We start from the raw sequence: 13,081 nt of genomic DNA, 5'->3' as shown, positions 1-13,081 counted from the left end.
TTATAAAGGTAATACAGTTATATACTGTGAAACAACCATACGTTAGCTTCCAAAATACAGAAACATGCTGCATAGAACAGATCTTGTTAAACTGCTTACAATAATTTTTTGTGAAGTTGCTTGGAAAAGGTGGTTGTGGTGGTTTGTTTTTTTTTTGATTGGAGGGGGGGGTGTTGCTTATACCTCATACTTCTCCAAAAAGGAGTCCGACTCATTTGAAAATGTAGCTTGATTTCTCAAATTCTCTTCTTTCTTTTGTTTTAGCATTAATCAGCAGAGCACCTCTTGACTTGGGATTCTATAGGAAGAACATTATCAACAGAGAAACAGTCTGACACAAAGGTCTGTTTCCTAGGACCAGCTGCGAGGGATTCAGTGATTCTCAGTCAGCCTGCAGCTTTGATAGTTCTGCTAGCAAGAAAACTAAATTCCTCAATAGAAAGTAGGCTAAGAATAATCTTCAAAGAACAGAGAAAATAAGCAAATGCACGGACCTCCTCAAGACCCCTTTCTCATTCTATTATTCCTGGTCTGCATTAGATACCGTTGTGTCTCTTGCTGCACTGATCTGCAAAGAAACTGAGTCACATCTGACTTCATCCCACATCCTGGAGCTTGCCTGCAACTGCTGCATTCCTTTAAATTAATCCCAGTGCAAGGGTAGACTGCCACTTCTACTGCACCTCATTGGAGAGGCAAGAGGAACAGGATGCATACGATATTTCTCTTCTAATAATAGGACTTGAGACTATCCCTCTCTCATACTTTTCTCCAGATACAGCAGAACTGCTATACCCTGTTTTGCTCTCACTAAAACAGCAGTCAATGGTATTTCAGACAAACGTCCCCAAATTTAGTCACTTTGCTTCCCACCCACCACCAGAAGAAATCTCAGTAGTTCTAACCCTTACACACAGCTTGCCAGATTTTTGTTATGCAGAACAAAAGACTATTCAGCCTATCAATTTAAGTCCACAGTAGTTGAGCAAGTCCTTACCTGAAAAGCAAGACACCCGTCAATAGCTTTTAGAAAGAGCAGTAAAGAAGAAAAGTTTCTGTACGAAACAAGTTAAAGGAGAGATCTATCAAAGAAGATGCATGCTAGATATGCCTGCTGTGCCCATCCTTTGCGCTCTAGAGATTCTACTGCACTTCATAAGTCAAATAACGCATTCCACACACAAACCTAGCTCACTCAAGATACTATTTAATGCTGCTGAATCTGCATAAGAACAGTGAAATGAACAAATGAAAATGAAAACAGAAGCACAGGATAAGAGAGTTTGTAGGAGAGTTTGTAGGGGATGTAGATAGGTCTTAAAAAGAAATAAGTTAGTGACATGAAATGAAGAAAAAACAAGGAAGCAAGGTGGTTATGCTTAGGAAGGGGTGATGGAAAAAAAGGGGGATACAAAAGGATTCTTTTCACAGTATGGTAATTAATGCGTGAAAGAATACTTTATTTAAAATAGTACGCTCCTCCCTCTGGCCTAGAGTTGGATGGATGCTTCCTTATATCCTTTATATAAAGATTAAAGTAATTCTAAATGCCTAAAAGCCTTGAAAACCCAATTAAACTAAACTGTTCAAAAGACATTGTCAACAACTGCTACAGGAAATTTGCTCTGGCAAATATTAAATCAATTAGAGTTATCTGGCTTGATGTTACTTATAAGTCTACCTCCTTGAAATGGTTTCAAAGTTGTTGGGTTTTTGGTGTTTTTAAGTGCTTTGAAAAAACAAACAAACAGAAGATCGAACTCTATACAGCTTTCCTATTATTTACTACAGATTTTGTTCCCATAAAAACACATGGGCCAAAGTGTTAAAATAATCTAAACGCTCACAAAACATTTATTTGGCTCAATTAACTAGATGGTAGCTAGAAAGTCACTATGAAACAATACACAACAGCTTGGTAGTATAAAACCCACCGATATAAAAGGAAGATGTGCATCTACAGTCAAGTAACAAGTCAACAGCAAAATCATTTGATCCTCAATTTACTTAAAATTGATCTGTTTATTAATAAAAATCAGTAAAAATCAAAGTACAGAAGTCAGATTACGCTGCTGCGTATCTCTTGGCTCAGAGCAGAGTTCTACTCCTGAAAATTAACACTTGTTAATTTTTAAGAGCTATATAACAATTATATACAAGCAAAAAGGTTTTAAGTTCTCCTATCTTCACAGAAGAAAGGACTCAAAATTATATAGCTTCCTAACCCAGAGTGGGAGAAAAGAACCAACTTCTGCTCTCAAATCCTACTGAAAGCTAGCGTGGGACAGCAAAAGCCTTTCATCTTCCACTTAGCATACCAGTCTGCAGATGTATAACTAAGAACTAAATCTTATTTCTGATAGTGTTTTACAAGCATTAACAACTTCAAATATTGTATGCATACATTCTAGTTTATTCACAGTTGTCACGAAATATACTGAAATACTCTAAGATATGTCTAAAACAATTTAAAACAGTCTTAGATTCACTGCTTAAGCTTTTATTTACAAAAGTATAGATACAGGTAGGAAATATAAATCTTGTATCAGTATATATATTTAATATAAGAGGAATAGTGCCACATGTTAGTATCAAGAACTAAAAACATGGTCTGTATGGAAGTGGCTGGGTATACCTTTGTGTGTCAGTGAATTCTGCAAAGTGTTTGAATCTTCGTCTCAAAACACAGCAAATCATACAATAGCAACTAGCACAAAGTAGTATAACAATGCAACCTTAAGCACATACAATTTATTACTCAAATAATGTAACAAATGGTGAAATAGATATTTAAACTCAAATACTCTAGCAATAACAGGATAACTGAAGAGGTTTAGTCACGTATTGGAAGTATTCTTAGTGACTTGGACGTTCTAAAAGAGATCATTTCTCATCACTGCCATGCTCCTTCCACTCTCACCCAATGCTTCGCATGGCCTTCAAGCTGAGAAGCTCCCCTGGAAGGCACCAGCAAGCTCTACGTAGCAGTACTGGTTAGGGGCACAGGGATCTCCTGTTCCAGGGCAGCCAATGTTTCAGGCACTATAATGCCTGGTACATTTGGGCATCAGGTATTCAGGTGTCTTCACTAACTTATATTGACCGTGATCTTCTGTTTTTCACATCCCAGAAAAATATGCTAGTCAGTAGGCTACAGCACGTATTAGCCTGTCCTACAAAATTCAAGCCATCCTAGCAAGAGAAAGCTGAGATTGGAGGGGATGGGGTGGGGGGGGAACAAAGTCATACACGTTTTAACACATGCTGCACACTTACTGGATCAACCTGCCATATAATAACAGTTGTGTCCTTAGATCCTGTTGCTAGTTTAGTGCCATCATTGGAGAATTTACAGAACCACACTTCATTACAGTGCTCCGTTAGTATCTGCTGTGTGTAGCATGGGAACTGTTTCCTAGGAAAAAGAAAAGGACACATTAAACAGGTTAATAAGAAAAGCAGTAAGAGATAGTTCTTACTAGCTAGATTAGAAAATACACAAGCCAAAAACATATTTAGAAGCCAGACCACTTAGAAAGTCCTCAATTAACAGCTGTTTCAAATAAGCACAGAACGAAGCGTCTTATCTGGTAAGAAACCTCTTATCACCAAGCAATCATAACTAATCTTAAGAGCTTAGAGCTACTCTTCTTCCCCTCACATAATTCATTTTGCTTCATATAACTTGGAATAAAACTGACCTCATTATGGCAGTAACAGCTTGTTAATATAAAGTTTTGTGACGTACAGAATATACTAGAGCCACATACTCATTGAATCATACACGAAGCATTTTATTTACATGTAAATCTTTTTTTTTTTATGTATCTGAGCTATATCTTGCAAAATCCTTAGAAACAATTTTAGATAAAAGTTGAATAAAATGACAGTATTTTTCTTGAATGTGATCTTGCAGTAAGTTGTTTTTTATACTTTCTTTGCAGAATACCACATACAACTTTAAACATAACAAAATAGAACCTAGAACCATAGAACAATTTGTGTTGGAAGGGACCTTAATATCATCTAGTTCCAACCCCCCCATTCAGATGGGCTAGAAGTTAATTGCCTAACCACTGACACTTTTTTTCTGACCTGCAGGGATCCTAGAGGGGTTCAGTCTTACGATGAGTTTTTATGTTGCCCAGCACAAAGCAACACAACTCTACAGGGACATGAAGGGACTTCTGTAACAACAATAACCTATGTGAACATTGGTTTCATTTATCACTGGAGATAGCTAGCCTAAAAAAAATTACTTCTACATTTGTGTTTTAAAATGCGATTCGGTGGTTGCAAGGCTGATAGACACCTGGAAAATACTTTTTAATCCAGAAACTTCTGCTTAATATAGTGACTACATTCTCTTAGTCCGTTTTCTTTTACTAGAAGGTGCTTTCTAGTGTATGCTTAAAGACCATTGAGCAACACTAAGCCACCATGCTGTTCCTCACTCCCTGTCTTATGACAGACGAGGATAACCACATTGTATATATATGTATTTGTGTTTGGCTTCCTTGGGTATGTTTTTCTACAAAAAGGGAGTAGACAGACGTCTATTTTGCCTTATTCTGCCTTAAGCTGACCAGGAGCTGATTGTCGCTAGAACAACCCTGAGCCCTAGGTAAAAAGCACCACACATGAAAGAAAATTTGTCTTCCTTGAAGCCTAGAGGGAGGTTAGACAAGTCCTTACACAGACACATGTACCTACAGGTTTTATTATTATTTAGCCATATTACAATAAGTTAATGTTTCTCCTCAGAGCAGCAATTCCTTCTGGAAAGTACGATTCTTTTCCGTAACTCATACAAAGTACAAGGGGGCACACTGTGTCTCAGGAAAGTCTTTTCAGCATATTTCATTAAAAGAAATACTCTATAGAAAAGAAGTGCTTGTATTGTAAATGTTAAAAACCTTGGCTGCTTTTCTTAAAGACATGGGAAAAAAAGTAGTGTAATGCTGGAGCACATAATTTGCGGAGTAAGGTGGCATTTAGGTTCCTTAAAAGGGTAGCAAGCACAGTTGATATAGTTGGTGCATATATATCCCATGTTGAACCATGCTACTCACAATCCAGTCAGAACTTTCTGTGGGAGCTGTGATCTAACTAATGAAATAATCCAGCACGTTTGGCTTCACAAACAGCAAAGAATACATTAAATAATGATGCAGTCGTTCAATAGTTTCTTGTCTAGGTAATTAGATGCTATCGTAGCTCAAAGTTTTGGGATTTTTTTTTGTTCTGCTTTATTTCCAATTGTTATGTTCAGCACAACACAGTTGAGTGATGTTGTTCACATACTCAAAATATCTGAAGTTATCCACTATTGTATATAAAGAAGTTCAAAATTCTAAATTTAACACCAAATGAATGCTTTTCTATTCCCTTTATGTAGAATGGAAGACTGATTTTTCAATTTCTACAACAGTTCTTTTTCAAAAATGCTACACTGACCTAGTAGAAGCATGCATGAATGTAACAGCATTCACTTCTCATTTGGGTTTCATTCTTTGTTTGTAAATTCAGACTGCAGTATATTTACATGAAAGCTAGAAGAGAGAATTCCAGGGGGAGGGGGGAACAAAAACAAACCACATAGCCTAAAGACTCTCAAGGTAAAAAATAAAATTTATGTATACATATATGCACATACTTTATATATACATACATATATAAATAAATATAAATGGTCACCCCCAAGAGCATCAATTCTGTCACCAAAATCTGATGCACAGTAAGATTGAATGTCTCACCTTCACTCCCAGCAGCTTCTCCCTTCTACCTCCCACTCTTATGAAGTGATTAGTGAAGAGTTAAACGTTTTACCCATTAGTGCAATTTGAGCATGCTTGCTCAAAATAGTGCCAGAAATCCAAAACATATTGATTCTAACTAACAAGGGAAAGTTGTCAGTGTTCCATCATTACGATATTACAGAACTTAAGTTGTCTGAACTATTAGACTACTGTTACTTCTGTCAGTTTAATCAAGTTTTGGCTTCCACTGTCTTTAACTCACCTCATTATGCCCAAGCATTGCAGCATGTACAGCACACCACATACTGATCTCAGACCCCTGCAATAGGTAGGTACAATAGGTTGAGTTGAGGACAGAATGGAAGCCTTTATTTTGAAATGTTTTGTTTGTTTGGTATTAGTTTGGCCAAACTTTTACGTCAGCAAATATATTCATATAGGTGGAAATCAAGTCCAGCTTTGTCACATATGGCATCTTTTATATCCAAATCTATTTAGTCCATCTTCAGTATACCACGCTCTTTACAGTTGACTTGAATGCTCTTTAAGGTTTGATTGATCACTTTAAACCCCCTACAGAATATCCAGTGTTATTTATGGACTTGTGGAAAGACTAAACCACTTTCTGTTGGTCTGATTTTAAGACTTGCTTCTGAAATAGGGAAGCCACAATTCCTGTATCTAATCATTTCCAATAGCTCTTCAATTGGGAAATATTCTAGCAGTTTCTTGTGCGTGGACACTTAACTGATGTGATGTAGCCAAATATAAGTTAGTCTAAAAAAAAGTTTCCTGAATGAAGTACCAACAATTTTAAAGCCTTAAGACGGCTTCAGTGAGGACTGCATCTTTAAAAACAGATTCCAAATAGTCAAAGTAGCTGAGTTTAGAAAGTTTCTAAAAACAAAGTTTATGAGACAGTACTTAACTTCCTCAGATGAACTAACCTTAACTCAAAGAGTCCTCTGTAAGCCCAAGTGTTAGCCTACTACATGAAAAAACATGCAAGGGTATCTATCATATACAGCCCCCGTTTTCTAGGTGTCCTAGCCTTTATTCCTGTATTACACCATGCACGGCAGTATTCTATAAAAGCTACATGTAGTTTTTAAGATCCTTGGCCAAGTTTTCAATAGATGAAGAAAACTGTTCAAGTCAGGTATTTGTTAAAAAAAAAAAAAAAAGGAAAAACACACCACCCCAACATCATCTTGCTTATATCTAGTGTATGATATTTCTAAGGTTCAGAAGTAACACTGATATATATGTAGATACATTCAGTTCTTACTACCTTATAAAGCACTACTTTCTCAAGTTTTTTTAATCATTCATAGTATATATTAAACACAAGTGTTTTCTGCACATTTCTACTGTTCAAACTTGTGTCTAAAAGCACCTTGCTGTCCACTATCAAAAGCTGAAAGTTGACTTCAAAGTGTGCTTCAATAGTCTTTCTACATTCCAGTGAGCTTGAAAGCAGATTCTGAACAAGTAATGTAAAAGTGATTCTCCAGTCAAAACAGAAATCATGTACTGATGTATAAACAGACTGGCTACCCAAAGTAATAAGCAACAAGCAGTTAAGGCTTAGAATAGTAATATATTCTATTCATACCCACCTGATTAAAATTTTTAAAGCTTCAGTCTGACCCTGTTACCCCATAATCAGCTACCAAAGTCTTTCATATGCAGTTTCTACTCCATCCCCCCTTCACTCATTTATCAAGAGCTGCCTTTTCCCAGTTAAACCAAAACAGAATATTTTTCACGCTTCTGTAAACATTAGGTAAAATTAAATTACTTTAAGAAATAAAGACATTGCTGTCCAACTTAAAAGTAGCAAGGGCTTCTTACCTACTACAAACATGATCTATAAGCAGCGAGACAGAGTCTAGATTACTATCTAGTTTGGTATTATGATATAGGCACCGGTCCCGTTGTAGTTCCACAGCCTGACGTAGCAGGTTCTGTAAACGCCTTGGAGGAAGCATCACTGATGGGGGTAGGTACGCTTTAAAAAAAGTTATGGAAAAATACATTTATCAAAATCAAGTTAAAAGTAAAAGCATTTCTTGATTTGAAAGTTTTTCAAAGAAACTTTAGTAAATAAAGCGTAAAAGCTACAAGAAAAGAGCGCACACAGCTTATCATATTTACATGTATACTTGTAAGATGTATACATCCAGAATTACCAGCAAGAACTTCTGGTAAGCAGAGGTATATGCAAGTTATTTGTAGTTACAGTATATACTGTCCTGGCAAACAAGCATCATTTACACAAACTCACTTGCAACACAGTATTTAACAAAATCTGTCAAATTATAAAACAGTATCAGTTGTGTTCATTTGAGGAATTCTCAATTAGTACTATCAAAATGAACAATTTATTTTACAACATAGTATTCTAGTTGCAAAATCCATGGTTTTACACCAGTCACAAGAAATTAGAGGAGAAACCAACATCCAGAGACTACAGTCTCAGACTGCTATTAATCAGTACTAGTATTCACAGTGGTTCCAGGACACACTTAGTTTCAACCTTTCAATATAGCTGGCATTTACAAAACAACCTTCCCCCAACCCCAAAACAGGCATTTAATCATCAACTTGTATTATTAATGCATGCAACAGAGCTAAGAAATGAGAGCTGAAGATTAGATATAGAAGAACAAAGTGTTAATGGGGGTGCCTTTATGTGCCTTAACCAAGAACTATAAAGAAACAACTAGTAAATGCAATTAGAATAAATTCCCTGGAATACATTATTATGTAATGTGTACTGGATTTACAGACGCAGGAATAAATTCTAAACACCAGAACATCTTACTCTGGAGTTTGTCCAAAAGTTTAGATCTGGAAGCTGTTCCTTTCCCTTCCCACTCTGCTTTTGCACGCAAGTCTTCTGCATGGCTACACATCAGATACCTGTTAAAAATAAAGAAAATAAAAAGCATACACACACCAACAAACCAAGTCTTTTTGGAAACATTCTTCCCACTTTCCACACGATAAATAACGCTCTCAATTTGATTCCAGTTCATGTATTTTGAAATCACTGAAGCTTAGACTGATAGAAACAGAGGCATGGAACACATACACACATTTCAGAACAGATAGCTACAAATTGTCAATAGAAGAAAAGAGCCCCAAAGAGGTTTTTGGAAAGTTAAAAACGTAGTAGTTTCATCTAAAAACAATCCAGACTATTTTCACCTACTTAAGCATGCTCATTCAGTTGTAAGATGACAAACTAATAATTCTCAAGATCAGATGAGCACACATGTATTCACTTGGGTTCAAATACATAAATCACATTGTTATTTTGATGCATATAAGACAGAATATTATCTACTGAACGCTTTTCTTTACTTACCACTGTAGATAGCACATCTCACTACTGCTTATTTATCAAAAGGGTAATAGCTTTAAAACTGAGAGTTTTTTTTTTTTTAAAGAGACAGCACAACCTAACAAAAGCTACAGCATTTCTTCGAAAATTCCATAGAAAAAGCTCTCAAAGTCCGAACACTTACCCACTGAGGACATGAATGCGTTCTGTATTATATTTCAGAGGTGTCAGTTCACAGCGTAGAACTTGAAGTGCCTCCAGGACCTTGCCATCCTCCAGGTATTCCAGGTACTTCTGCTGCAGCAGCAAAAACTTCATCCTCTGACATGACAGAAAGCAGCAGTCAGGGGAAAAAGGTTGACTGAAGTTTCAGAAAACGTTTGAGCCTAAACAGAACAGTAGAAACCATTCTACTATGCCCTTCAGAAATCAAGCTATACGTAATGTTTCATCACTCAATTTCTTTTTGTTGGATTTCAACAACACTATAGCAATTAAGTTATTGATGTAGGTATCCTCCTACCTCATTTCTCAGATCCCCCCTTTAAGTTGTCTCAATTTCATATTCACACCCTTTTCACTGTTTTCCAAACACGGAATTAGATAGGCTTCCCAATCTTAGATTCTAACAAGAAAGAAGCAACTAACCCCATATTTAAGACTGCATGACAGCACAGAACACAGCAGGCCAACTCAACAAGTTCTCAAACTGCTTACACCAAAGCTGACATGGATCGTTTGCATAGCTGCATAACATAAGACCTCAGGCAGTGTCAAAATTTTTTTTTATTGTCATGTTTTATAATTACATGTTAATTTGTTTTCCTTGGGTGTTTTATCATTTGTCAGGAGTACAAAGGAAAAAAAAGTTTCCTACACTTAGGAATCACTTCACTTTTCAGTTATCAGAAGTAATCACTGTTGTTTCATAGTTTTCTTTTTATCTTGTACAATTTTTGATTCTTTAAAAAAAAATCAAGCCTGCTACTCTAACAACTAATATCTATGGATAAAAAGCAGGCATTAACTTTAATGTTCAAAAAGCCAAAGTCCTAGAAATTTCTATTTATACTAAGTTTTTACATAGTTTGACTGTTTCTGAACAAAACCAACTAGTCAGTGTTTTCATATTTTTATATATTCATATATTTTATGTTATATTCATATATTCATATATATTGCATTACTGCTAGCAGTTGACTAGAGATGTCTTTTTCCTCTTACAAGAAGACTCACCAAGTTAGAGGAAAATGTACATTCTTAAACATACCGGTGAGAAACAAAAAACACCAAATGCAGCAAATCACATCTGCTTTTCTAATGAATACACGACCATTTCAATTACCAGTTTCCTTTGCTTCGTCAGATCTCAAGTACCTCACTATTTTCATGCTCATATTTGGTCAATGTTTACTTGTTAGTTTCAAACACACTGCTAGCCTCCTTAAATAAAGGGCTAATTGGAAGTTTAAGATGTCCCTGTCCTGTTAACATTTACATGAAAGTTTAAGGCTTCAAAGCTGTAAAAACTGAAGTTAAAGAACAAAGCAATTTCAACTTCTGCAAAAGAATAGTATTTCTATATACAATGCTATTAAATTACCTCACCACTTTGTGAAGCATAAAACATTGCAGAGAAAAGGTGATTTATGTTCAAACATGTCTGCAGCACTCTGTTGTTCTCTATGTGATAGGCATTCCTATATTACATCCCCTATCCATCTCTTCAGTTTATTTGGAATTGTTAGAACTATGTGTGAAAACAGAGTATCACTGCACAGTTTTTTTGTTTGTTTGTTTCTTTCTTTCTTTCTTTCCCTCCTCCAGGTAAAACAGCAGCTTTATAGTGTTTTGGAGATACGTAGAGAACTAAAAACAAACAAAACCAAAAAACCACACTGACCTCAGTGCTTGATTCCATGCACTAGGCCAGCAGACCTCATGCTGTTTGCTTATATAGCAGCAGCAGGAGGGATAAGAGCTTCCTTTCCTAGCTGTGTACAAGCTCAGAAGGATGCATGAAGGTGCTCAGACAGTAGTCACATACAATTTTTCTTTCCTCTTTGTCACCTGACATTGATGATAACCACGTAAAAATTGCCTCATATTTCCAGTTTGTAACAGAAGCTATAACTCCTCCAACTCTTCTTCTCTAGTCTCTACATATAGTGCTTACTAAATTTATATTGTCTTTTTCCTTAAAGGCAGATACATATATGGTTACTAATTACTCCCTCTTATACTTTTAGAGCTTGGCATGTCAATTTCATTTCTTCAGAGGAAAGTTTAAAAAAAACACAAGAAAAACCTACGAAACATTTTTTGCATTGACAATCCCAATTCCAATTGCACGGAACCATTACAGGAACTCTACCATGCAGAATGCTGTTGCCAAGTCATCCAGAGAAACATACTTCAGTTTTGGTTTAGAAAATATAATTAAGGAAAATCACAGTGCCATGTGCAACTTTGGCATATTAAGAATACAAAAGCATCTAAAACAATGTAGTACCATACGCTTCATGTAAAAGTCTACTGTTAACATAATGGAGAATGAGAATAAAAGATAATCAGCTTTAAATTGTAGAATGCAGTCCCTGCCTTTATGCTATCGAAAGTGTTGATAGGGAAACTAAATTGATTTCCTATACTATTTTGATAAGTGCTCCAAAACTTACCCTACAGCATGCTCAAACAACACTATGAATACAGCCTCCTTAAAGCAAAGAGTCAGACTTCAGTGACCTTGTATTTCAAACCATTTTTGATATCAGGACACTCCTTCCCTCCTACCACTGATTTTTGTGCAACTACTGTCTCTTGTCTAACAAACATTTCACTGAGCATGTTACTTTTGCCTTCATTTTCTCTCAACTACTTCTATATACCCTAGTAATAGCGCTGCTAACTACTTGCAATACCATCTTCTCAGGGTAGAAGTACTTCACTTAGAGTACAACATCTTTTCTAGAGCCCAAGGAATTTCTTCTAGGATGAGAAAGAATCAGTTATAATGTTAACAACTGTGGAGTAAAAACAGAAACCCCGCTATTTAAGTGGAACACAATGAGCATAAAACTGATCAGATGCAATGCACGCACAAATACAGCTTACTCATTATCCAGATTCGTTAGCTGACTTCTGAAAAACGGAAATGAGAATTATTATAATCCAAATTAGACCACGTACAATATAACACAAGTGCCTGGGATTTGTTGTTCTCATTTCAGCATTTGCAATGGAAATTCAACATCATTACACTCTTCACTGCTGAAGAACTTAAATCCAGATACTACCATCACTTAGCTTATAGCAAAGATTCTTCAATCTACAGAAGCCATGAAAGAATCCCAACACAACAGTATCATCATAACAGCGTGACTATTCTTTTTCAGTTAGTACCACTTCATCCTGTCTTTCAACTCTATAGAGCGGAAGAGGATAAAGTGCATCACTTCACTGTTTCCAGAAGCTATTATAGAAGCGTAAGCTGAGCCTCTGGTCATCCTGGGACAAAATGAAGACAGAATTAATAGCACTAGAGTTGTGGTTTCGGTCTGGTTTAAGTGTACATACTATTAGCATTTTGCTTTCTCCAAACTACAGCCTTCAATTACTAACACATATGTTTAGTTCTTCACTATTTGTAATAAAGCCCCTTGCAGAGCCTAAGTTCTAGAAAGTTTTATATACACCAGCACTAACTGAAGCACTATTCACCAGTACTAACTAAAGGTAAAAGCCTCAGCAACATAACTAAAAAATGACAGGACAAGAATCCCACCATAGTCAAGAAAATAAGCCATTCTGATCGCTGGTTACAGTAGCAAATCTTCAGGAGTTTAAAGACTAAGACACATAAGAACCTAATTTTAAGGATTAGATTTTGTTATTTATGACCTCCATATCTTGACAAGTTCCAAAACAATTTCATTACTGCACTAAGAGTCGATAGTTCAAAATAAACACAAAT

General features: G+C 36.0%; 1 protein-coding gene across 5 annotated transcripts in view; it reads right to left on the bottom strand.

Annotated features, from left to right (window-relative positions):
* The window catches only part of WDR26 (WD repeat domain 26), a 30,894-nt gene that overhangs the window by 12,680 nt on the left and 5,133 nt on the right, over nucleotides 1-13,081 (bottom strand). For 4 of the 5 annotated variants that reach the window (XM_035557001.2, XM_050709557.1, XM_035557027.2 and 1 more), the window contains exons 4-8: nucleotides 9,293-9,429; nucleotides 8,587-8,684; nucleotides 7,614-7,770; nucleotides 6,022-6,078; nucleotides 3,277-3,415 (exon numbers count right to left, since the gene is read on the bottom strand). In XM_035557001.2, coding sequence (XP_035412894.1) covers nucleotides 3,277-3,415; nucleotides 6,022-6,078; nucleotides 7,614-7,770; nucleotides 8,587-8,684; nucleotides 9,293-9,429 — 588 coding nt within the window. The remainder of the gene's footprint in view (nucleotides 1-3,276; nucleotides 3,416-6,021; nucleotides 6,079-7,613; nucleotides 7,771-8,586; nucleotides 8,685-9,292; nucleotides 9,430-13,081) is intronic. The other variant, XM_035557007.2, reaches the window with a different exon arrangement.

Source organism: Cygnus atratus, chromosome 3 (assembly GCF_013377495.2).
Source record: "Cygnus atratus isolate AKBS03 ecotype Queensland, Australia chromosome 3, CAtr_DNAZoo_HiC_assembly, whole genome shotgun sequence".
Lineage (NCBI taxonomy): Eukaryota > Metazoa > Chordata > Aves > Anseriformes > Anatidae > Cygnus > Cygnus atratus.
Note: the sequence above shows the minus strand (reverse complement) of the source record. Positions and strands in the feature narration are given on the sequence as shown.